The sequence below is a fragment of the Ornithodoros turicata genome, chromosome 4 (genome assembly GCF_037126465.1).
Source record: "Ornithodoros turicata isolate Travis chromosome 4, ASM3712646v1, whole genome shotgun sequence".
Classification (NCBI taxonomy): domain Eukaryota; kingdom Metazoa; phylum Arthropoda; class Arachnida; order Ixodida; family Argasidae; genus Ornithodoros; species Ornithodoros turicata.
Genome location: NC_088204.1, coordinates 18,861,828 through 18,888,748, shown reverse-complemented (window position 1 = coordinate 18,888,748; position 26,921 = coordinate 18,861,828). Strand labels below are relative to the sequence as shown.

Here is a 26,921-nt window from a genome sequence, read left to right as displayed (position 1 = left end):
GACGACAGTGGCTAGTCCCCATTGACCGCTGAAGACACATTCGTGATTGGCAACCGCCGTTGAAAACACGATCCTGATTGGCTGACTCTTAGTGGTTACGTCTCCTCGACGAGTAGCAGGCTTTCACTATCTAGGTGGTGTTGCCACTTCTAGGGGTGTTCACACTATTGCGTTCCAATGCGTGCGTACGCGTTGACATGCGTCTTCTTCTACCTGGAGCGCAACCTATGAATTCCCTATAACACCCGAGGCGACGCACAGATTGGTTACCACGTCATCTGCATGCACACGCACTGGAACGCAATTAAGATCGAAAAGTAAAGTATACTGATAGTGCAAAATAACGTGAAATAGAGTATTGTCTCGTTTAATAGAGTCTTGTCAGTTGTTATTACATTCCAGCTGTCCGGTTGCCTGTAACCGTTTGGTTACAGACGACCGCTTGGCGACACTAGCGTCGATAGCGTTTGTGGAAAGAGTTTGCGGACGAAGTGCGCTATCACTAAAGCGTATTTTCGCTCATTCTGACGCTGAACGCGTAGCGTACGTAAAACCTACCGTGTATTTCCAGCACCGTGTATCGGAGATTTCCGGCGCACGTCCAAAGAGCTTCAGATGGTCGGAATTATTCGCAGCATGTCGCCACACTAAGTCGACACATTTTACGTGTAACTAAAGTTACCATTACGTAAAACGATAGCGTGCGATCGACTGAATATGTCTAATTACCACAATAACATGCCGATAACAAAGGCGGGCCTCCAAATCCACCACCGCTACCTGTAACCAAGACACACAGCAGTACTCCACTTGCGGCTCCGCACGTGACCCGCGCCAACGTGATTTAAAGACTTGTCAGTTTTCGGACGCTTCCCAGAAAAAGAACAACGCCCGAAGGCTGGTCCCTCACGAAGAATACGAATGGTCGATGTGCCTCCGCACGGCCAGCCGCGTAATCAGCTTCGGCGTCGTCAAATGTCAGCGCTAATGCCTCCGTACCACGTGGCCCGACCTCCATGACGACTCTGTGAAGCACTTTCGAAAGGTACAGATCGTTCAAGTTGCTTATTCCCGTCATATCCGAACGGAACGGCGCAAACACTGACCGAAGTCCCATTGACATAAAGGCACTCTTCAGATCGTACTGTTCTTCAATGCGGAACTTTGGAACACCGACATCACTTCCATTCACTGTGAGGTAAGCGTCGATGTCTTCTAGTGTTGCAAAACTTAACGACTCTTCTACTTGTTCAAGATGATCTGGGTTTCGTGGAGCGATCATGTAGAAACTGAGGTTTCCGGATCTGTACTTGAACTGCGTGACGTCAGATTGCAGCGCTGGATGATAGCCCGCTTTTTGTGTTGAGACATCCGCCCATTTGTCCCGGAAGTAGATGGCGTTGAGCAGCATAAGGCTCGTGTCGGAGTCTGGTGGTCGATGCAGGACCTTCTGGACGCCATCGCCAGTCTTCCAGCGTACCCACGCGTTCACCCAGTTAGTTACAGCAGCTGAGTCGCTTTCAAACAGCGTTCTTTGAACGTAAGCATTGTAGAACTCCTTCAGGCTGAATGTAAAGAAAGGAATAACTGGATAAGTCTCCTGACTGAGGAGGACGTTGGCGGTTTTTAGCGACGTGCAGTTTTCCAAGTGGTGAGACAACTTTCGGAAGCCGTCGTGAATATGGCTGTTCTGGAGGTGAAGGTTCTCCAGTTGGAAAAACTTTCGGACTTCCGTCGACGTCGCACCTCGTGTGCCGAGGTAGACCATGGCGAAAGCCGTGCTGATACTGTACGGGGACACGAGGATGTTGTCGTCAGCTTTTGCGATCCGCCGGAACAGGGAGAGGGCGAGGTTGTTAGTGAGAATAGCCGCTTCTCTGGCAACTTTGGGGGGCTTTTTGGTCGATTCTTTCGTGTGCGTGAGGCTGATGAATGCCAACACAAGGATGAATGTGGATGGATGAAAAGTTTCTTAATCATGTTGTAGAACGCCTGAAAGAAGAACAGTGATGAGAATTGCAAGCTTTCTTCTCTTTCGTTTTTTTTTTATTGGGTGTGTTTCTTTCTTTCATTTTTTAGGTGACAACGTGGTTTTGTGCAGTCAGAGTTCTAGGCTCCAAAAGGTGTAGACTGTTACATCACTTTACTTGAACAGTACGCAGAACTTGCAGACTTGTGCGTAACGCGTTACTAGTAATTGCGTTACTTGTAATCAATTACCTTTTTGAGTAATTTTCCGAGTAATCAGTTAGTTTACTGTCAAAGTAATTTATCCAGTAATCAATTACTTTTCTGAGTAATCGATTACTCAGTAATTGATTACTTTTCCGGCAGAGATTAGCTTATCTTTCAGATGTTCTGCCCCAAGTCAAGCCCCTGGTGCCATCAGCCTTTGTTGGGCTGTTCTACTATTGCAAGCGGAGGTCATTCTAATAACGCTCTGGAATTTCAGAGTCTCTCTCCCTAATCTCTTCCTACACCAGTGTGATGGTACCTGAAGCTTTGGCGGTTTAGTGAGTCATGGAGAAGTTCCATGCAATGCTCTTCCACAATCGGGTCAACGTCTTCCCGGGCGTACAGATTTCCTTGTCCTACGTGTTTTTGTTTGTCTTGTTATTTCAGCTGTTCCGCTGTTGAACCTTTTTTTTTTCTGAGGCACACAAAGACGGTTATAATTTGCGTGAATGCAGAGTAACGACAGAAGTAACGCGTTACTTTTCTACTCGTTACTCAATTACATTTGAAGTCGAGGAATTGGTAATGATAATCAATTACTTTTTCCACAGAAGTAACGGTAACGGTAATCAATTACTTTTTTCGAGTAACGGGCACAAGTCTGCGCAGAAGTGATCATAATCACGATTGTACCGCGGGATTGCAGCCGGGACACACAGTGCTTCCACTGCTTCCGGTGTGCCAGGTTCGTCCAGCGTCACACTTCTCTCATTTATTTCCATTGATTATTTTTCTTTTTCAAATAAAAGACTCAACAGCTACAGTCAAAAGAAATGCAAGTGAAAGGAAATACATCACTGACAAGCCATGCCGAAGCTGAAATTCACTCACATATTCATAGCTGGGTTCAATATCTCTATATTTTTCTTTATATATGGTGTTTCCTTTTACCTGCAACAAATTTTCATAAAAAGGGGAGTTGCCTTAGGGCGTTTTTACTTTTGGCATTCGATTACTCGGCGGGGCTGCTACTAGGAATCCAATTTTTTCCTCAGTTGGGGGATTAATTAACAGAGATATTTCAATCAACTTTTTAATTATTGACTTTAGGGAGCACATTGCAATTGCAATATTAAAGCCCGATCACCACATGATCCGCTGGAACCACTCATGCAGCGAGTAATCTCAGCGCGTGCTATAGATCCAAGTATTTCACCTCGGCCGTCCGCTGGAAACAGAAAGTGATCACAAAAAGAGCAACGGTGACGTCGATGGCAAACCCTTATCAAGATATGTTTCACGACCTTTGTTTTGTTTTTCTTTTTCCTTCCTTTCGTTCTTTCATGTGTTCGCTGTTGCTTGCCGTATATCAGCCATTTCATCCTGCCAGACACAGCTCTTGCCCTTCCCCGGTACGATAAGCGTTGATATGTATAGTGGTGATGCTCCAAGCTCTTTGGAAGCAAAAAAGAAAAACAAAACAAAAGAAAGATCATAAAGCATTACGTTTTTCTGTGACGGTAAGTGAGGGCGGCGAATATTGACGTCACCGTCGCTCGTTTGGCGATCACTTTCTGTTTCCAGCGAGCGGCCGAGGTGAAATACTCAGGTCTATAGCACGCGCTTATGTTACTTTAGTGCTTCATCAGTGGCTCGAGCGGATTATGTGGTGACCAGGCTTTGATATTCAATAATTAATTTAATATCAATAATCAATAATTATAAGTTAATTAATTATAATTAAGTTATAATCAATAATTAGAAAGTAGATTAAAATATCTCCGTTAATTAGTACACTAGTTGGGCAAAACATTGGTTTCCTAGTAGCAGCCCCGTCGAGTAATCCAATGCCAAAAATAAAACCGCATTAAGGCAACTCCCCTTTTTACGAAAATGTGTTGCAGATAAAAGGAGACACCCTGTATATTCACCCCTTCACCTACCACTGTTCAAATTTCATTAGCTACTTCTGTTATTGCAAATCCCTGCCAAAATATTTTCGAAATGAAATTCGTTTTAGTGTTTTAACACTTCAAAATTGAGTTTGCGGTCAACCACCATCAGTCAACTCAAAACCTAGGTTTGAGCTGACCTCCTGCTTTTTTTCATTGAGGGACTGAAGCCCGATTGATTGATTGATTGATTGATTAAGAAATAAAAAATATAGAACTCCGATTTTAGTGCGCTCCTAATGACGTGTTCATAATCTACACATCGCTGTTTCCTAATTCATCAAATTACAAAGGGAGGTCACAACGACATGGACTCTCTTAAAAGACTTCTCTGTTAAGCTGTGACAAAATGAAGAGAAATTTGTCGAAAACGTAGATAGGAACGCTAACTTACTTACTTGCAATCCACAGCAGCTCCTCGCGTTGCGGACTGACCTTGAAAACGGGCGATTCTGGTGTCAGCAGAAGAGGTGACCCAATCACGTGATAGGAACAGAAACTCGTTCATTGTAACCAATCCACTGCAGCGAGGGGGAAAAAAAGAACAAGAAAACAAAAAGAAGCAGTCGGTTCCGTGTTCCGGTAACCTCCGACGCAGTGATATCAATTAGTGCTACTGCCTAAAGGGGCACCCCTCCCCCATGGGTCTTTCTCTCGTTTTTTGTTTCCAATCGTTGCTGACAACAACAACAACAATAAATGATGACGATGAGATATGGGGTTGCTGACACTAAATAGCTGTTCTCCGAAATAATGTGCTGTTTTCATTGCTTTTTTTTTTTCCTTCTTGTGTTACATGTTTACATGGGCGCTCATTCAATTTCTTGTGGTTACAGTTACCTGCAGTCTTCCCACAACTCGTAACGTAGCCCCATTAGCACTGGCTGTGTATTACCAACAGCGTAATCAACCCTCCTACCGATCTCGCATCTTTCGTAGTGCATTTGGGAAAGGGAAGGCGAATGCAAATATTCCTTCCGCATGTAGAATTCCGATAGAACACCTCCCGAAGTATTTTTCTGCGTACGCCACTGTCTATTACATATGACTGTGGTATACAGTGCCGTAGCCAAGGTGTGCGTGTGTGTGTGAGGGGGGGGGGGGGCGGAGGGTTCAATCCCTCCGAAACCGTACCTTTGGTAGTGCTTCTGGGAAAGGGAAACGAATGTGCAATCCTCCTCCCCCATGTAGGGTTCCAAAAGGGCGCCTCCCGAAATATTTTTCTGGCTACGCTGCTGCTGTTGTGTACATAAATAGCGACAAAGGCTTAGAGTCCCTCCAGTAGACCTGTGGCTGTTGGGGAAGTCATTCATCAGCGGTCGGAGATCCCAGCGCTGCTGTGCGTTGTTTGAGCCAAGGTCCAACTGTCCTCGCACACGAAATAGTGTTGGATGTATCGAGTTGAGATATATTCTCCTAGTGCTTAAAGAGATGAAAATTCCCAGCTGAGGCATCTTTATTTTGTGAGTGATAATGGCAAAATTGAAGAAAGCACGGAATGCGATTTTTGTCGTCTTCCCCGAGCGCAGTAGAAACATTTCTAAGGCGAAAACCAAAAATCTAAATAACTTCCAGCTTTGATACACCTCACTGCTGAATAAGAAAACGGGCAAATACTAAAACAAGCAACTAGACTCAACGTAATTATCCGCAGACGCCCTTTAACGAGGCAGCATCGTAATATAGTTTCTTCCCGGAACCGCAGACGGATTACTCTGATTAACGGTACACAGCAGCAAATGACGCAGCCTTCGTTCGTTATTTGAAACACCGTAAAATATATACACAAACTAATTACTTAATGAGTCCATAAAAATACCTCTCTCAAGTGTCAAAGGAAGAGGCCGTCGGCAACACGTAATGAGAACCTTGATGAGCTGCACTTGCAGTCGTCGCTACCTTAGCTGTCAGCCGCAGCGGCCTGCTTTCTTCGAAATGCTTTCTGAAAGTAAACGTGAGCGAAAATGTCTATTGTGATGCTAAGTACACGCGAATGCAAACCACGTTCCTCGTCGGCTTTGCATGGCTGCGATGTCCTTTTGTCTTTGCGGGTTGTTCGAAGCCGTGCGCTACAGGGAAGGAAATAGCGGCAATGGTAAACTATATAGGATTGAATTTCTTCGAGGGAAAGAAACCGCATCCTCGTGCTCAGGAATGCTGATGCCTTAGAGGTACCTTAAAATAACAAACAATCAGTTCACATGTTTGGAGAGAGTTAGTTGCTGGCATCTGTTCGCGAGTAATACTTTAATGATTTTATAATGTTCCTGATGTTCTCATAATAACAATAATAACAATCATGGTTTCGTTTTCCTTTCCTTCACAGAAAAAGCAGTAGTTAGTTGAATAACACGCTCAGCGTTCGGAATGCAAACGTGCTGACTTGCAGTCGTTGAAAGCAGGTGGCATACGCCATATCTGTAGCATTTTCCACGGAGTATTTCCCCTGACGTGTTATAAGAGTTGTATTGAAAAACTTACTTGTCTGAAAATTTACGTGTTAAAAAGCGTATTAAAATTTACTTCTATATGAAAATCTACTTGTCTTTTTGCCATGACTAGCCATGACTTCTGAGCTCTTTATCAATTATAAATCGCGAGAAATTGAGTTTAAGTCGCGAGAATCGGCAGCGAAGTGTTCGTCTTGGTTCTTTTGTGTACTTGTGTCTTAGGCGCTGCGTAGTTATGGCAAAAGCTCTCCCGAGATAGATAGCGTTGACCCCGCGATTTTGAGACAGGTGAGATGTTTAAATACGATTTTTAACACGTCAGGTGAAACACCTCGTGTACGTAAAGTGTCACAAAAACGGGCGTACGCCCCCCGTCCTCATAGAACCAGGAGACAGAGCAATATCAGCCTGTGTGCTTGTTGGCCGTGAGCACCTTACGGAGCAAAGCACGTATACGCTCCCGATTGTAAAACTTTCTATCAGTGTGCGCAGCCCACGAGATCCTTAGAGGGGCATTAAAGTGCCAAAATATCTCCTCGCAGAATGGGAAATGCCATTACCTTGAAGCGAACACAGAAGGAACGCGACGCATCCGTTGCGCCCGTTGGTGAGTTATGCGCGAAGGAAAGCGCAATTTGCGCTCTCCCTCTTCTTCTCAAGACAACGCGGAGCGGGGCGTCGTTGGTTTCCTGGGGTCGTTTGAGGAAACCAATGGGAGGCCGTTTGCATTTTCACTATACATCGCAATGTAGGGGAATTTCGGGGGCAAATGCACAACAGGACATGTATGTTCAGCTGTTTGAGTACCCTTTCGTTTCATGTCGCTATTTTCATTTCATAAAATAGGTTCATTTTCTTAGGAACAAGTCCCTGTTCCCCACTACGGCTACAGCTTAGGCCTTCTTCATGGAACGTTGCCCTCGAGGCGCATAAAACCAGATACAATAGCGCACAGCATTTGAAGTACAGTGCCCGTTAACACCACAATGTTCGCTCCCCTGTGGCATCCTTGGCAGCCATTTGTTTTGTATGCCGATAAGGCAAGCGATAACATTATGCCCGCCATTCCCCTTTTGGCGCTAACTATGTCTGAAGATTGGCATCTTTTCTGGGGCTTCTCACACAATAGACTTCTTTATGGCAGGCGCGACATCGATTGTGGCCTCCGGAAGTTTCATTACACCCATAATAAATGGATTGGATCAGCCAACGCGAGGCACTAAATGCTACTGGCCTTCGCCGAGCGGTCGCGAACGGGTTACCTAACGTGAGATCTCATTAGTAGCACTATGGTATAGAGGGGCTCTGCATGGGGTAGATTAGAGCTGTTTAGTCGCGTGGTTGCTTTTGGAGGCCATTTTTAGGTACTTTACAGAAGAAGGAATGCGAGGCTGGCGATGCTTCCGCAGGAAGTCGATTTTACGCGTAACGCCCCCTATACTGTTTGTGCGTACCTGTTAAACGAATGGTTCGCTCACAGAGCATCAAATTGCAGATTTTTCTTTTGTCTTTCCCCGGGTATAGCGCATTCCCTGACTTACGGAATTTCTGCTCTACTTTTCGCCAAATTGAGCGGTATAATTTGTTACCGGTTTGAAATTTCCACTCAAAGGGACGTGCGTCACTGTGACGACACGAGGGCGTTCACTTGGCGCCATTTTCGCGTCACTTCAACGTCGACCTGCGTCATGGCCGAGCCGGCTAAGGCGTCCAGCTCATTGGTGGTATAGCCAAGGTCGTGCTCAAGTCTGGGAGGTGGTGGGTTCGAATCCTACTACTGACTGTGTTGTCCCTGGGTTTTTTCTGTTTTCTGTTCTTTCTGTTTTTTTTCTGTTCTTTTTCTGTTCTTTCTGTTTTTCTGTTCTTTTTCTGTTTCTGTTTTCTGTTCTGGGTTTCTGTTCTGGGCTGTTTTCCCTGGATTTTTTCTGTTTCTGTTTTCTGTTCTTTTTCTGTACTTTTTCTGTTTCTGTTTTCTGTTTTCTGTTCTGGGTTTCTGTTCTGGGCTGTTTCCCCTGGGTTTTTCAGAAGACTTTCCAAACGAATGTCGGCACAGTTCCCCCTGAAGTGTGTCCAGGACGCATACTAACCCCCCCTGTCTCCCACTTCTTCGTGCTGTCCTCTACCCATCTGTCCACATCTGTACGCCGCTCACAGCCACAGTTGCTTCGCGGCGCTAACACGGAAAAAAAAAAAAAAGAGACACCCTCAACATCGTGAATGTTTTGTTTCGGTCGGTTCGTCCGTTGCTGAGAATACGTACGTGTGGAAGAGGTTTGAAAGAGGGCGTTCCTGGCGCAAAACGTCACAGAAGTGTAACACGGGGTGACAGAGATGTAAGGACTCGCTGCCAACTCGTGACAAAATACGTGTAACCCTGGAAACGCGTCGATAACGAGCGAAAGAGCTTCCAGGAGAGTTGTCTGCTGTGAGACGCTCCCCTGCTGGACATATTTATTTCAATTACGCTAGGGAGCGAGCTTAGGGAGCGTGAATGGCGACAAGGGCAATTCCTCCCCATCAGGACGCCAGTTTGCTGCAGAAATACAATTGGGAGGTTCTTGCTTGAGTCACGACACAGGTTCGAACGGGTCTGCTGGTATCTTTCCCTGTGAGCGACAATATATTAGAAGGCTATGCACTCTTAAAGAAAAAGGTGGAGCAGTTACACCTACAGGTACTGTAGTATAGTTGTCGCATATGTTGTGCCTAAAAGGTTGCAAAGTTCTACCTGCTACGTACCAATGATAGGGCTACCGCTTCTGATTCGGTGAGCGAGGGGGGCGTACGCCTTGTTGTAGCAATTTGGATATATGATAATTGCTTTTATCACCCTTTTACACCCTTTATCAGACGCTATGCTGACATAGGTGGTAACTATAGAAGTAACCACCTGTTCACATGTTTTTTTTTTTTCTTAGGGTGTGACGCGGGTCCAACAGAATGAAATGAAACAGGTTCCGCGTTGAAATATTGTAAACGTTGCCTCATCCCATGCATCGTCATTCATGTAGTTGTTGTTGCCAGAGACGTTTCTTTCACCGTGTATGCTGACGACACAAATATCTTCTAGTGGGACTGTGCGTTGCTTCTGACGAGTCTGACGTTGCTGGAGCTGGCTATGTACGAATGGTAAAACAGGTTATTGGTTATATTAAACTCGCTATTGGGGGTTCTAACAGGAACCGAGGGCTTATTGATCAGTTTACGAACGACATTTCCAGGACGTGTCGAGCTAATGCTTTATTGCGTGAATATGTATTTCCGGTTGCTTTATTGGATGCTAGTCTGGGCTTCGACTACTACCACAAATCTCTTTCTCCAACAGCGTAGACAAAACAAGGCCGTGCGGCCGTAGGAAGTCTCTTTCGCTGCGCATACAAATCTAGTGTAGCAAAAATACGAGATTTTAAGCCTATCAAGTATTGAAACTGTTGGTGAGAATTTTAAAGGAATGTTATTAATAATAATAATTCGGAGTAAAGTTAAAGGGACGGTAGTATGGGCGTTCCAGTCGATTTCGAAACTATAGTGTCATTTTATTTCCCGTGGACCGCTGACCACGGTATTTCGATGGAATACATGACGAGAGCAGACGCCGAATGTTGAGAGTATGCCGGAATTCCCTCTCTGAAAAAAACAACAACAACGAGAAAACATCACTCCCTAACAACCAGTGAGGGTGAGACCTGGAGGAAAGGAACGCCGCGGCGGCCGTGCGGGCGTCTCACAGAGTTACGTGACGTATAGACGGCGCCTTTCTCCTCTGAGAGCCGCACTCTCACTCCTCCGCTTAGGGAGTGATGTCACGCCGCCGGAGCCTCTGCAGCTGAGCAAGCAGCGCTGATCTTTAAAATTCGTGTATTTAATATCGAAGCACTTTTCGGACGAAAAAACAAAAACAAAAACAATACAGACAAGTATAGATTGTCGGCCGACGCCGGACATAGTGGTATCGGTTTCATATACAGTCAAACTCCTTTACAACGAAGCTCAGGGGACAGCAAAAAAAAAAAAATTCGCAGTAAAGGTATTTTCGTTCAAAAGGATGGCCATTATTCGACCTATAGGCTCCAGCGGGACCGCAAAAAAAATTTGCTGTAGTGGTATTTTCGTTAAAAAGGTGTTCGCTATAAAGGAGTTTGACTGTATGCATATATATGCTTCATCGTCGTTACGGTCGATACGAGCTAACGAGTGGCGGGAAATTCAAGAAAGGTGGGCGGGAAATTCAAAAAGATAGGCACGTGACACATTGCGCGTGACGTATACCACACCCTTCACGTATCGCGAGAAAAAAAAAAGCCCCGTGCACGTGTTTTATCACGTGGCCTTCTCGACGAGTGCCCCGCCCCTCGTTAGCCTACCCCTTACTCACTATGTGATGCCCCAGAGGTGTGTGTTCCACGGTATAGCTCTTGTTATGGCTACCAAACTCTGACACTTCTAACCGCCACATATTTTAACCGGTGCTGTATAATATAACTTCTGAGCGTGCTTCTGTTCGCGTTTAAGCAACGATTAACACAGGAGGGGGGGGGGGAATATGTTTAATGCTGACAGAAAAGAGAGAGAGAGAGAAAAGAGAAGGGAAATGTTAGCCATGAAGTAGGCTTGCTATTCCCAAAACGAATAACGGATGTTTTATTGTACCTATAGATTGGGAAGTTACCCGTCAAAAAGAACTCGTTACAAGTTGAGTTACAGTGTGAAAAATATAACTAAGTTAATAACGAAGTTCTTCAACCTGAAATATAACTCGCAGTTACTGAGTTACTTAAAAAAAAGAACGAGTTACTTCCAAGTTACTTCGGACACAAAATAGCATTACGCAGGAGCAGCGTGCGTGAGCAGTTGAGTTAGACCTTGAGTTGCCCGCGGAGGGGTGCAACACGCTTAGTTGGTTTATGTCCAAGAATAGACCTCTCCCTGTTTGTAAACAAATGACGTCATAGTGTTGGACAGCGCCACAAAAATTGAACTACGCTCGAAGCTAGAGGTGAACAAGGTCGCGCCCGAAAGCCACGGTCTTTATGGGATTACGATATGGTCCCTTAAGGGGACGCAACCCTCGGTCCTGCTTTTCTTTCAATGGGAGGCAGCGAACAAGTGCCCGTTCGTGGAACCCAGTCCTCTCCTTCCGATTTGTTTCGGTTTCAATCTGTCTACCAATGTCATCATGACTTTTCTCTGGTAGAGGTCTATTCGAACGCTTTGCATCTTACTGCCTGTGGGCGCACAGTGGTTCAGCTTCATTTCAATGGCAGCGGTTCTTACTTCCTGAATAAAATACTGTCATTGATTGAATATCACGTTTTATGGCAAAAAAAAAAATGCCATGAAGGAACCGGAGAGAAAGCAAGAAAATATGTGGACGCGAGTGAAAAGCGAGTTAAAAGTAACTTGGAACTTAACTTAAGTTACTTTGGCAAAGTTACCTAAAAAGGAACGAGTTCCTCTAAAAGTTACCACGGCGCAAAAGTACCGAGTTAAGTTACAAGTTACCAAAAAAAGGAACTTAGTTACAGCAACGAGTTACTTGTAACGAGTTACCTTGAACTGTGGTTGTACCCGATTGCGCAAGCCTTTCTTATATTTTCTTATATACTTTCATCTATTTTTTTCCTGTTACCCGAGTGTGAGAGTTCTTTCTTTCTTTCTTTTTTTTTGTTGTTGTTGTGTTCTAGTTCGGTGAACGTAACGTCGCCCCCGCCACGTGGGTGTTGATTCTCCTTTTGTGGAGGCGGGTAAATATGTAGAAATAATAAGCAAAGTACTCTTAGCGGAAATACTAGGCAACCAAAGTGTCGGACAGGGATGTGGGGACGGCATTTTGGGAAATTGGCTCGATTACTTGCCATCTTCCTCGGAGACGTTTAAGGTTAATGACAGTGACGGGGGTAGCAAACATAATTAGTAGAAGCAGGCGTGGCTGACATTCCTAGAATGCGAGATATGTCGTCTGTGTATACCGGTTCATTAACGGCGACAAGGATCACAAACACGAAGTTCGCATGGTTACATGAAAGAGAAATTACGCTGTCCTCATTTAGAACAATTACCATTTCCGAGCTTTAACCTTTGAGTTGCTGCGAAGACAATTAATCTTATTTCTTCTTTTTCTGAATTGATTCTGGCGCGTGTGAGATAGGCACGTGAGTATACTACACTCTAAACACTGAACTTCACCGCATAGCACGCTGTGTGCGCCAACCATTGCCACGAATGATAGGGTTATCGCTTCTTAGTTAAAGAGAGGGGTGTACGTCTTTTTGTGTCAATTTGGATAACGCCAATAATTCGAATGAGAAACGATAACCCTGCCATCCGTGGCAATGGCTGGCGCTCAGCGTGTATGCTATGCGGTGAAGTTCTGTTTTTTGAGTGTAGCCATCCATCATCCTCAGTGACATCGTTCTCTCCCCGTGATTTGTAAAAATGACAAGGGAAAACGCCTTTTTGTGACAATTATGCAGTTATGTTAATTGTCACAAAACGGCGTACGCCCTGAGCTTTCCGCAAATATATAAGGAGTGATTGCGGTATCACTCTCTGCAATGGTCGGCCTCCTGTGGTCTGATGCAGTTTTAATAATACACTCTTAAAAATGAACTTCACCGCATAGCACGCTCCTAGCCAACCATAATCTCGAATGATATCGTTATCTGCCCTAATTTATTGGAAACGGGAGGCGTACGCCTTTTTTGTGACACTTATGCTGTTCATAATTCTCACAAAAAGGCGTACGCCTCCCGTTTTCAACAAATCAGGGCAGATAACGATATCATTCGAGATGATGGTTGGCTAGGAGTGTGCTATGCGGTGAAGTTCATTTTTAAGAGTGTAGTTCTTGATACAGAACTTCACCACACACTCTAAAAACTGAACTTCACCGCATAGCATGGCTATATGTGGTGAAGATACGGACCTATCGGATTGATCTATACAAAAGGCGTCACAGCCAACAATTTAAAATCGCCGTTTGGAGCCGACACTGTTTTAACCCTTTGTTGGACACGAGAAAGTGTGACATTACACATCACCAGGAACAATTCCACTGCTCTCTTAGTGCAGTTTTATACAAACACACACACACACACAAAGATAAATAAACCCGAACGCTGACGAACCATTTGCAGGTGAGAAAAAAGTGGGACTAATTTGTCCCCTGAACCAGCTAAGGAATTTCTATAAGTGGGACAGGGTATGTCCCACGACCCACTTGAGGCCCCTTTTGACCGCCTGTGAAAATGCCCAAAACGCACTACAGAGAGCGGGACACTGTAGCGCACACTGCACAGGGACTTGGCACAAGCCTCTTTGTGCTTCGTTGTGGATGCGTCTTTGGGCATTGTCATCCTCAGGCACGCGAGTCATCGCTCGACAATTCTTTATTAGCATTTGATGTGGTGTAATGTCGTTCTCGTTCCTCTTCTGGTTGTTATCCCGGGGTTTTCCTTCGACATTTGAAGACAAATGTCGGCATTTCACTGTGAAGTCGGCCCAAGACGCACGATCCCCCCTGCGATAGTCGTCACGTTGCTCGCCTCAGCGTAGCTGACTACGGCAAGCTGTTGTGTCATCACCACAGTAGTTTTCTTTTACGTATGCGGCTTCTGCACGACTTTCCTTTCCTCTTGCTTCTGCTTTAGGCATAGCACCGTGAGCTCATTCTCATCCTCGTTAACCATGTTGGGATATTGTCGGGATCATTCTGATCGTCCATTAAACTAAAAACACGTCATCCGCGGTCATACCCACCCGTTTTCCTATAAATGAATCAAATAGAGATACTACAACTGCCGACTGCCTTCGATGTAAGCACATCGGTAAACTAAGCCTAACGCTAAAGCCAGGCAGAACACCCCCTCTGGCGAGAATACGAGAGCGGTCTTCCTGTCTTCCCTCTTTGTCCGCGTCCTTCTGCTGCTTAATCAGGATTAATGTACACCAACTACCCCGCCTCCACACACTCCTTGAGAATACGAGTTCTGTTTCTACAAGTGTACGAACGTTCTCTTATGCAGGTTGCGGCTTTTTTTATGTCATTATCAAAGTGCAAGAAACAAGAACAACAACAACTTTATTGTGATATGATGAATGGGGAGTTTCATCGCTAGGGGTGATACTCTACCTCATTGCTGGTGGTGATGCGGGGAATGAAATAATGAACCCCTTCACAATAAGGATCAAAGTCCAACGGTATCCAGAAAGGTGAAGAGAGCTTTGAGGGCAGAGCGTTGGTTTGCTGGATGTGGCCAAGGACCAACCAATTTTGTGAGAGAGAGGGGGCGAGAGTCCAGCTCGTTAAGGGATCCGGAGAGTACGGTTCGGGAAGGTTGGTAGTGTGGGCAGTGTAGAAGAATGTGCTCTAGATCTTCTACAGCACCGCAGTGAGCCACATCGAGGCGCATTCGATGAACTAATGCGGCTTCTTGACGAGAGGTATGTCAAGGCATGCGGAAAGCGAGCGCTGGGTCAACTCTGGTCAGCATGGCTGGGGGGAGAACGCCAGCGGTCTATAGGCGGGAAGCCAGGGGAGTCACGAGGCGACGAAGTACGGAACAACGATCTCCTCCCAGCAGCGCAATACGCGTCCGTCTCCGAGACGAGAGAGCTGCTTCTGCGGCGCTGTCGGCCTGTTCATTCCCTTCGACACCGCAATCGGCTGGAACCCATTGGAGAACTAGCCTGTCGCCTGCTTCATAGACAAGGTTAATTGTAAGCCATTAAGACATCCATCACCAACGTTGCCGAGACCAGGGGTCGTCCGGCGGTGTGCCGTCCTTAGCTATGAAGCCAGTGAGAGCCTGGCGTGTCCTTTGCGCTACGCGATGGAAATCACTTTCAGGACAGTATCGAATTTTCCTGAGGAGTGGATGAGGGGGAATGTGCGCAAGCAAACGTAGGAAGTGTCGAGCCGTTTCACGCTCACGGAGAACCTCCACCGGGAGTTCACCAGCTTCAGCCAGGACTTGCCGTGTTTCAGCCATTCTTGGAACTCCAAGGCAGCGACGAAGGCTTCGGAACATAGGGTCCGAATGGCACTTAATGACGTTGTGGAAATCCTGCGCAGGATTGGAAGGCTTTAAAGCACAGTCGCCCTCACCAAAGCCGCGTGAAAGAAAATACGTGTATTTACATACATGTAGTTCGTGAAAAGAAAATACGTCCTAATATGCCCTCACCTCTTGATAGGAGTGCGAAACTTCACAGCAGGTTACTATTACTCCTCACAGATGGAGCAGCAGTAATTTGGAGAGAGAAAGATCGCATGGCGTAGCTGGAGCCCGCATAAAAGATTAGGTGACAAGAGGGACACCGGTGTCCCAGCGTCCACTACAACAACTAGATAATTTTTTAAACATCTCTTTGGCGTACGTTTTGAGTCATTTGCAACATGCTTTTCCGCCCGATGCACAACTCCTATTAGCGGAAATACAGAGTTTCTCTCTCTCCCTCTCTCCCACACACGCACACACACAGAAAAAGAGGCGTGCTCTTTCATTTTTTCATGAAATCGGGATACCATTCTGATGCGATTCATTTCTACTTTCAGAATGTTCCCTTTCGCTGTTGTCATAACGTAATAGCAGCGCTGGTTTCCCCAACAAATGTCATAATGCGTGGCAGAGCCCAGCTATATCGCTCGCGAGACAGCAACATTCACTCGAACGCTCGGAGCTACTAACCAACATTTCTTGCATGAATGACCAAATAAACCTCACGCGTAAACCAAGCCGACATAACCGCCTATTAGATAAGCTAATAAAAAGTAATGAAACCCGTTTCACGAAGCGAGTCTGCAATTGGACCCGACCCTACTTATCAACCTTAACGCGCGTCGTTTATCATTTCCCACTGTCGCCGCGCTGCACAAAGTAATAAACGAAAGGCAGTCACAACGTGCCAACAGCAAACTACTAATTATACTTTCCTTTTGGGCCGATAAGTCTCGAATGAAGTATTCACTGTACGATGCAATGGCCACACCCAAGTACAAAGGGGAAGTTCATTTCATTGGGAAGTTCACGTCCGTTTGCGGGGACAAACGTGCTTTGCTTTGAAGACTATTGAGGAATTTTATTCTAGAATGGATCCTCGTTAGAGTTGGAGTTTTTAACCACGCTGGAGGCGTACTCTGGTCATGTCCTATTTAGGCTTTAACGATATATTTTTGCTCCCGTTTTGCATCCACTCCCATTTGTGACCGAAAGTCTGCGGTGCTGAAGCGCGTGTCTGTAGTTATAAGTGGTTTCAAATCAATTTATGGGCGCGTATGTTTGCACAGAGGAATGTGACAGAAAAACGAATGTTTTTTTTTATTCCGTTATGGCGCCGCGAAGCAATGGTGGCTATGAGAGGCGTACAGATGTGGACAGATGGAGAGATAACCGCAGGAAAGAGTGGGGGGTTAGTATGCGTCCTGGGCCGACTTCAGAAGGAACTGTGCCGGCATTCGTCTGGAAAGCCTTCGGAAAACCCAGAGAAAACCTCAGTCAGCGCAGCCGGTGGTAGTATTCGAACCCACCACCTCCCAGTCCTCAGCACGACCTCGGCTACCACCAACCAGCGGGACGCCGTAACCCGCTCGGCCATGCCGCTGGTAAAAACGAATATGAAAGGATGGTTAGATAGCAAGCGAGTTGGTGATAAGTATCCATGATAGTGAAATCCCGAGACGACGGGCAAGGAGAGATTAAACAACGTCTCAAGACGTTGACAGAGTGTGCGTTGAAATGTTGCGGTGTATGTCCCTCCTTGTCCCTCGTTTCGGGGTTCTGCTATCGTGGAAAAACAAATGTATTTCGGCGCGGGGGGGGGGGGATGTTTGGGGGAAGGTGCGGTTAGCCTGCTCTGGGTTGGCGGCGCGGTGCACCAAGGGAGGGGTAAAAGGGAGGGACGAAAGAGGGAGGGAGAAAGGTCATGGTGGTACAGGAGAGGGAGAGGGTGTGCAGTCCCTTTTGCTTTGGGATTCGTGTCCGGGTATAGTTCAAAAGAACTCGGCCTCGCTTGCCGGCCTCGGTAGTTGAGTCGATAACATGTTGGCTTGCTGAGCTCAAGATCGCGGGTTCGAACCCGGCGGAGGACGGTAGCAATGGGCGGGAGGTAATCATTCCTTCCTTACTCTGAAAACAGAGCTTCACCGCATAGCACGCTGTGCACCAAACATTGCCATGAATGGTAGGGTTGATAGAGAGAGAGGGGCGTACGCCTTTTTGTGAAAATTTGGCTATATGGTAATTGCCATAAAAAGGCGTACGCCTCCCTCTCTCCTCGAATCAAAAGCGATAACCCTATCATTCGCGGCAATGGTTAGCGCGCAGCGTGCTATGCGGTGAAGTTATGTTTTTATAGTGCATAGCACCTTGGGTCGGAGACCCTACACGCTTAAAACAGATGGTGGTGGTGGTGGTGGTGGTGGTGATGGCGATAGGGCTACTGAACTTCACCGCATAGCACGCTCCTGGCCAACAATAATCTCGAATGACATCATTCTCTCCCCTGGGGGCTTAATCGCTTCATCGTCGTTGCGTTCGTTACAATCTAACGAGTGGCGGGAAATTCAAAAAGGTGGGCACGTGACACAGTGCGCGTGACGTGTATCACGGCCTTAACGTATCGCGCGAAGAGCGCCGTGCACGTGTTTTATCACGTGCCCACCTTTTTAAATTTCCCGCCCGCCTTTTTGAATTTCCCGCAACTCGTTAGCTTGTGGCGACCGTAACGACGATGAAGCGATTAAGCCCCCTGGTCTGCTGGAAATGGGAGGCGTATGCCCTTTTTGTGACAATTATGAACCGCATAAGTGTCGCAAAAAAGGCGTACGCGTCCCATTTTCAACAAATCAGCGGGGAGAGAATGATGTCATTCGAGATGATGGTTGGCTAGGAGCGTGCTATGTGGTGAAACTCATTTTTAAGAGTGCAGGAGGTCGAAATTATCCGAGCTGTCTTACCCTGCGGCACGTGCAGCATGTCGCCACACAAATATACTGACACACCTTGCGTATACCCCTCTGCCCCCAACTCCTTCCTGCTGTCCTCACTCCATCTGTCCACATCTGTACGCCGCTCATAGCCACAGTTGCTTCGCGGCGCTAACAAGGAATAACAAAAAAAATACAAATAAAAGATGTTAAAAGGTTCCCTTATTAGCCCTTGCATGCCACAGGAGGCGCTTTATTTTTGAAGCGTGATGTGGGCAAGCTTATGCTTACCCCATCCTACACTCTTAAAGATGAACTTCACCGCATAGCTCGCTCCTAGCCAACCATCGTCGCAAATGATATCGTTACCTGTCTTGATTTGTTAAAAACGGTAGGCGTACGCCTTTTCTGTGACAGAAAAGGCGTACGCCTACCGTTTTCAACAAATCAGGGCAGATAACGATATCATTCGAGATGATGGTTGGCTAAGAGCGTGCTATGCGGTGAAGTTCATTTTTAAGAGTGTAGAGTTGGAAATACGAGGTCCATTACATTAACTCGGCACAATATTTTGCGAAGTGTACTGCAAATTTAACACCGGCGAAACTGTACCCCCACAATGTGAAGACGCTCTGTCTCTCCTGAACGCTGAGTATGAAACGGTGTGCTGGCAAACGTTGTTGCCGGCCGGCTGGCGGTTGTGTAGAGATACGGTCGAGTATCGAATGCGCGAATCAACAGAGAAAAAAGCGCTGCGCTGTTCATTAATGTCACTCCCTCCTGTCCGTCTCCATTCGGGATCCCTGTTAGGAGTGAGGTGCGGATTCTCGGTATTCACTATAACAGGACTGGGGTCTCTTCTCTTTCTTGGTTGCGTGTTCACGAGCGCAGCGTCTCGGTTCTCACGGATTTAGGGGGCCTAGTGCTCCCTATCACCTGTAGAGCTCGCCTGGCTGCGTCGTGGTTCCTGAGCAAATACTGGTATCACGGGACAGTTTGCCTTCCACCTCGTCAGGTTTTCCTTGCAGCAACTCGTACGGCCTTTCGGTTCATCTGGGGCAACGGAGCTGAGTGGGTATCCCGGGCACGTATGTACCAGCCGAGAGAGGTGGGCGGTTTGCGGGTTCCGCACGTAAAAATCAAGTGTCTTGCGCTCGGGATAAAGGCAATTTTCGACGCCCTTAGTGACCCTGGCCACGCCGCCCACGATCTCCTGCAATACTGCTTAGGTCCAGACGTACGTCTGTTTCGCCCGCTTGTGCAGAATAGACCGCGCTCTGAGTTTGTGGCCTCGCACTTGAGAGAGTACGTTTTGAACGTCCGTCGCCTACGCGCATCATTCCCGTCGGAGGATTTCTTTGTCTGGTCCGTCAAGCAGTTTTATGCCGCTCTTCTGGAGCTCCTTCCGACGGCGAGCTCGGCTGTGCCTCGCCCGATCGCGTGGCTTCATATTACGGCCGGCTGGTTGGATGCGCGCCGTGCAAGCTTGCAGTGGCGTCTTGCTCACGACGTTTTACCTCTCAGGGACAGGTTGTCCCGCTTTGGTTTGACGAGGCCTTTTTGCCCTTTCTGCCCTTCCTTTGAAACGTCGGAGCACGCTTTTCGCAACTGTCTACTCCCCGATTTTTTGTGGCACAAGGCTGAGGTGCTTTACGGCATTCCGTTCATTCGGCGGAGCACGGTCCAGTTACTGAGCTCGCTCCCAGTTCCGGTCTGCGATAGACGCCAGTTTGTACTCCTGGCGGTAGAAATAAACTACCAGGTCTGGATAGCACGCTGCATAGCTGTGCACGGTGGCCGTGCTCGCACCGCCGTTGAGGTACTGAACAGGGTCAGAGCGGGCATCCGTAGAGTGTTATACAGGGAGAGAGCAGTTCTTGGGGCCGTGCAGTTTGGTAGGCGGTGGCAAACATCAGCGACCCTCTTCGAAGAAAGCCATGGTAGGTATGTCATCCGCTTCTAATATCCTTCGTGCTGCTGTCCCACGAGCAACTCTCCGTGAGTTTTGGTTTGTTGCGAGGTGGCATCTAGCACGTACATCAATCCCAGACCTGCCGTGAGCTCGTCTTTGGGTGTTGGCATTGCGATGGTTGTAGACTAGTGCGTTTGTTGCGTTAAAGGGAGCCAGCCAATATGGCTGGTCTTCCACGATGATGCCAATACATTCAGGCAGTGAGAGCCGGGCTGCGTGCAGATATCATCCGTGAGCAGTCATTATTTGGGTCTGTGGAGTGCTGTCGCCGCTTGCTTACAGCGACTCGGCTCTTTGATCACGATCAAGGTGAGTGGCGTATCAAGTTCTAGTAAGCCCACTAGGACTGTACTGCTCCCCCGTAGCGACTCTTCCGGAGTTTAAGGATTGTTCGCAGGGTATGGCGCGTACAAAAAGCAATCTCCCTTTGGAGCGTTGTTATCTGGTATGTAAGATAGAGTTTGTGTAAAAGAGGCTACCTCCATAGGTAGTTATCTTGCTTGATTACAATACACACGCTGGCGGTTGTGTAAAAGAGGCTACCTCCATAGGTAGTTATCTTGCTTGATGACGATACACACTTTCGGTGGCCAAGACTTCGGCGACGCAGCTATATTTCAGGCTGTCAGGGCAGGGTACGGCCTTCTGGAGTGCTCTCGCCGCTGGCTGACAGTTCAGGGTGGGTGGCAAGGACTGCTAGGACTGTTCTGTCCTCCGCAGCGACTCTTCCGTGTTTGGATTGTTCGCATGGTATGGGCAGTACGAAAAGCAAACTCTCCTAGAGAGTGTTGTTATCTAGGTTGTGGGATTGTAACGTGCAGTTAGTGTCCGTGCAAAGGGGACCACCTCCATAGGTAGTTCGCCTGCTTGATGACAATACACACCCTTCAGGTCTCCCTTCAACTTCGCGTAAGCAGTGGAGGGAGGCAAAGGGAGCCGGTCCTCCATATATTTGAGAAGGGCCCCTTGATAAAGCGGCCCTCACCCGGGTGGGCCGTGTCTTTGAATGCGCGGCCGATAAAAAGGTCGTCGGGCAGTATGGCCAGTACGAAAAGCAAGCTCTTCTAGAGGGTGTTGTTATCTAGCTTGTAGGTTTGTAACGTGAAGTTAGTGTCTGTCCAAAGGGGAATACCTCTATAGGTAGCTCTCCTGCTTGATGACAATACACACACTTTCTCTCGTAGCTATCCTGCGCTTGATGATAATACACACGCTCTCCTGCTTGATAACAATACAGGTCGTTAAGGTGCCCAGTATGTGATGCTGGCATCAGATACTAATCCGAGATGGAGAAATTAGTTGTTTGCCCCATCCTACCAATGGGTGGCGATCATAAGGCCGTAAACCAGAAGACCGAAAAATGAAAACACCAAACAATCAGAAGGCCGAAAAGTTAGAAAACCGAATTATCGAAAGGCCGAAAAATAAGGAACCCAAGATATGAAAACTGTTATCCTAAACGCGATAAAAAAATTAGCTCTACAAATTAAGTAGGATAGACTTGTTGGGAATTAATATGGTAAATAAATAATTTTACCGAACTTCGCGTTAATAACGTGCTTTCGATCACTTAGGGGGATAACAAAATAAAGGAAAAGTAGACATACGGACCAATGTGTTATTGCGTGTGTTTATTGTACATCGTGGCAATCACGTTCGAGTCACCCAAATGTAGTGAAACACCATCTCCTCTGCAATTCATTCAGATGGTGATACAAGTCATTCACTGTCATTCACCCACCAGGCACTTTCTTTTTGTAGCAAACATGTTATACAGTGTTATTGGACAGTTACTTGTGTAATTAGATAATTATGTTAATAAAATATTCTGAACAGAATGTTGCTTTTGTTTTTCTCTCTAGCAGCGTATATCCGAGCACCAAATGCTGTACATTCCAATTATTTGATTTCTAATACAAGACCCCCAAAGAACGATCCCCTTCAGTGGTCATTAACTGGGGTGCTCACCCTATTGGTCTTCTGTTTCTTTGGCCTTTTTATTTTGGGCCTTCTGATTGTTCGGTGTTCTGATTTTCGGCTTTTTTACTTTCGGCCTTCTGATCGACCTTATGCTTGTACTGCTCCTTGCGAGGTTTTCCTAAATCAATCTCATCTAATCAGTCAGGACTTATCTAATCAGTCAACAATACAAGGTGTGGAATCCTATCGCTCCTTCAATTCTCAGTATTTCCCTATCACCACTTTGTGTGTGTGTATCGTTTACACCGCCGTTTGTGAACTTTGCGAGCGTCCTTGTTGGGGATCCTCGTTAACCGCGGTCTTCCAAGCGGCTCATGATATCCTCTGAGTTTACGCTGAGAGAGTGGTGTTTCGGCGTCGGTGCACCGAACGACGTCGAGGACGCTGGCTTTGATGTCGTTGGACCGGGGAATTTCTTCGGGATATCTCACCGTGGTGGTAGTCTCTACGAGGTAGGTGTTGTAACGCGACCCACCCTGGACAGTGTCCTTGAACTGGGCTGCACGCCGACCCTCCTGAAGCTGCTCCTAACAGGGCGGCGGAAGGGTGGTGTCTGTCCGCCAACCCGGGCCGGCTCCAACTTTGTCTTTTGCGAACGTTGAGGGTCGCCACCGCTTAGTTTGAAAAGTGTTCAAAATAGACTTCTCCCTGTTTACAAACAAATGACGTCAGACGGTACAACAGCGCCGCCAACTTGGTAGAGTGGAACTACTATAGCAAAAAATCAACAAGTCACAAGAAAGTCTCGTTTAAATGTGGCTTCTCATATTGTTTGATCTGTTTGCAATTCTTTACATATTATTATTTGTATGGCCTTGTTCTGCTGGATTCTACCGGTAGCCCTATCTTTTCGGTAGCCCTTTCGAAAAATGGCTACCGGGCTCTTCCATCCTCAGGAGCTAGATGGGTACGAGTCTCTCTCGGAGTGCACGGGGTGTCTCTATACAAAGCAAGCGCAAACTAAGTCGTAATAACAAAGGACATTCCGCACACGATTACGAAATTGACTTTCAGACGATGCAACTCTTGGGATGAAGCCTTTTTTTCTTTCCGCGGTGGACTGGGAACGCGAATGAAGACTCGAAAGCAGCGAAAAACGTTACCTCATTTGTGTGTACCAAAAATACAAAGAAGCCACCCGTGACCTTCGTGAATATGGCTTTGTGAAACTGCGGTGTTCTACGCCAGCGCTGTTTCGGTTTCACTATGTCTACCAACATGATTACGTCACGGTGACGTTTCCTTGGTAGAGGTCTATTAACTAGTGCGAAAAGTATGAAGAACTTAGAGGCGATGACTTGTGTGTGTGCGCACAGCCAAGTTCTACATCATGGCACCTTGGAACATTGTGGTTGGTTTCCGTGTACGCGGACGATGTGACCTTGCTGTCGCCTAACACGATGTCTCTTCAGCGGGTGTGCGAGATTTTCAGCAGGTACTCGACCTTGTCAGGCGCCTTGCTGAACGAGTTGCTGAAGTGTAAGATCATGAGCCTGGGCTTGTTTTATTTGCCACCCTGTGTTTCCTTCACAGCGTATGCTTCCGTGCGCATCTTGGGCATTGTCTTCGACAAGCGTGGCGTCCTGTAGCTTCCAACAGGGACGTCGTTGTCGCTGTCAGGACCAAGGTTGCCTCCAGCCAGGTTTTTCACCTTCTATCTGGCGGAGCGGTGCTAGATTGTTGTTATTTGAGGAAGTACAGCATTTAGAGTGTAGGATTGTACTGCCCTCTGTACTGCCGACTCTTCCGGAGTTTCAGGATTGTTCGCATGGTATGGGGTACGTACAAAAAGCAATTTCTTGGAGCGACTTCCTTGGAGCGTTGTTATCTGGTATGTAGGATAGAGTTTCCGTAGGTATAAAGAGGGTTACTTCCGTATAGGTATTTCTCCTACTTGATTACAATTCACACAGAGCGAGCGCCATTTTCCTCGCATAAATAACGCACCCTCTCCATGGCGCTAAGGTTTTTGTGTTAAAGGATCGCTGAAGTGCGAAACTTTCTCGTAGCAGAGTTCGTTCGCAGAATTCTCTTCGCGATGCGTCTGTCTCTGTGCCCTCTTACGCTCTACCCTCACCTAACGCCCTCACGGGCCCTTGAGGTGTATACCGAAATAGATCAACAAAAATAAGCAAAAAGGAACAAGTACATTTCTTTAACCTGTAGTGGCACCTTAAGCGGACGTCAGTACGAGGGGTGTTCAAGTCAAACCGGGACTTTCTGTCTCCTGAGAGCACAAATGGCTCGCGCTAGTTCATTTTCGTCATTTTCACACGCGACAGGCCTCTGCGTTTCCCAAGTGCTGGTCCAAAGGTTGTGCAAAACAGAAGACACGTGCTGGACAGGATGGCTGACAACGAGGTGAGCGCGCACATCGAACAGCGAATTGTCATGAAGTTTCTCGTGAATGAAGGCGTAAAGTCAACTGAAATTCACAGAAGGCTTCATGGTCAGTATGGCCACGATACACTTAGCCGCAGCAAAGCGTTTGTGTGGTGCAAACTGTTCCGAGACGGCCGTAACTAAGCACAGGACGATCCCGGCCGGAGCGGCTCAGAGCCCAGTGTCAGAGTTTCTGAGAACATCCAACTTATGGAGCGCCTGATCCTCAAGGACCGACGGATAACATGTCTCGAACTGGCTCGAAAGACGGACCTTTCTGTGGCAACTTTGAACACTATCATTCATGAACACCTCCAGTTTCGGAAAGTTAGCGCCCGTTGGGTCCCGAGGCAGCTCTCCGTGTTTGACCGGCAGAGAAGACTGGAAATCTCCCAAGAGGTAAGGTACCGTTTCGACACTGAAGGACAGCCGTTCCTTTATCGAGTCATCACGTGCGATGAAACGTGGGTGCACCATTTCACTCCTGAGTCTAAAGGATAATCAAACCAGTGGAAGCATTCGTGCTCGCCAGCTCCCAAGAAGTACCGAAGCACCCCGTTTGCGGGTAAGGTCATGGCCACGGTTTTCTTTGACAAGGCTGGCGTTGTTCATGTTGATTTTCTGCCAAGTGGTACCACCATCAATAGTGCATATTACTGCCAGGTTCTCAGGGATGTGCATAAGGCGCTGAAGCAAAAGCGACCGGGCCTCATCGCCAAAGGAGTCCTCCTCCTACAGGACAATGCACGACCGCATACCGCGCATCTCACGACACGCACCTTACGGGAACTTGGCTGGGAGTTGCTACCATATCCCCCTTACAGTTCAGACCTCGCCCCCAGCGATTTCCATCTCTTCGGGCAACTGAAGGCGTTCATTGGGGCCGCGCCACTTCAGCTGCGACGACGAGGTCAAGAATGCGGTCCGATCATAGCTGCTACGCGCCGGTAATGGTTTCTACGCTGCTAGCATCCAAGCCGTCGTGAAACGCTGGGACAAGTGCATTAGTGCAGCTGGAGATTACGTTGAAAAATTTGAAAAAAGAAAAGAAACTAATTTCTCGCCTGTAAGTTCATTTTACTTTTGCAAAAAATGAAAAGTCCCGGTTTGACTTGAACACCCCTCGTATTTCTATATGCACGTATTGACACGACATGACCATAACTTGCAATTTATTTATTTATTTATTTATTGTCAGTGCCCACCAGCAGCTGAAGCCTACATGGAGGTGCACTCTAATTGACAAAACAACAATACAGTAAATACTACAGATAAAACAGAAAAGCACTAAGCAACATTAGACAGACAAACAAGAATAGACAGCAGTTCTAAAAACCTTAAAATCAGAAAAAATATCAACATCATTATTTTGGACGTCATTGTAAAAACACTGCAGTCGAACAATCGGAGAGGATATATAAGGGAAACCAGGGTAAAATGTAGAAGGAAACCTAGTTAGCCTTGGAGGGGCGTAAACGCAAACTTCATACAAAAGTGCGGGAACATCCATTGTTCCATGAACAAGTTTGTGAAAAAATATCGTATCACGCAGCTGTCGTCTGTTACTTAGGGGCATCATGCTCAGCTTAGATAGATTATTGTTATAGCTGAAGTACCACGTCCGACTCACAAATCTGTCGTAAACAATTCTGACAAGTCTCTTTTGCATAGTTTCCAAATGGTCCGACGATAATTTCGATAAGCTGTTCCAAACTACAGAAGAAAACTCCAGTTTGCTTCTCACAAGACTATAATACAGACTAAGAAGTGAATGCATATTCTTGAATCCCTTAGAGATACGAGAAATAAATCCCAGAGATTTCATACTGGCAGAGTACACATACGAAACATGGTGATTGAACTTCAATGGACTATCGAAAAAGACATCAAGATCACGGATAACCTCAACCCTCTCTATAGAGAAGTTATCAAAAACACAATTAAATTGTGCTATTCGGGTCTTCTTCCGTGTGAACGATACAATGTTAGTCTTGGACACGTTCAGACACAATGCGTTAACTTTACACCAGTTCTCTACTGCATCCTCTTGCAGCAATAAACTATCCTCCATAGTTGAAACGGAA

At 46.7% G+C, this 26,921-nt stretch overlaps 1 protein-coding gene across 1 annotated transcript in view; it reads right to left on the bottom strand.

Moving 5' to 3' along the window:
- Positions 1-386: 386 nt before the first annotated feature.
- Positions 387-26,921, bottom strand: part of LOC135391320 (leukocyte elastase inhibitor-like) — a 36,478-nt gene continuing 9,943 nt past the window's right edge. The window contains exon 2 of the mRNA XM_064621553.1: positions 387-1,971. Within this exon, the coding sequence (XP_064477623.1) occupies positions 845-1,971 (1,127 nt within the window). The 3' untranslated portion in view covers positions 387-844. The remainder of the gene's footprint in view (positions 1,972-26,921) is intronic.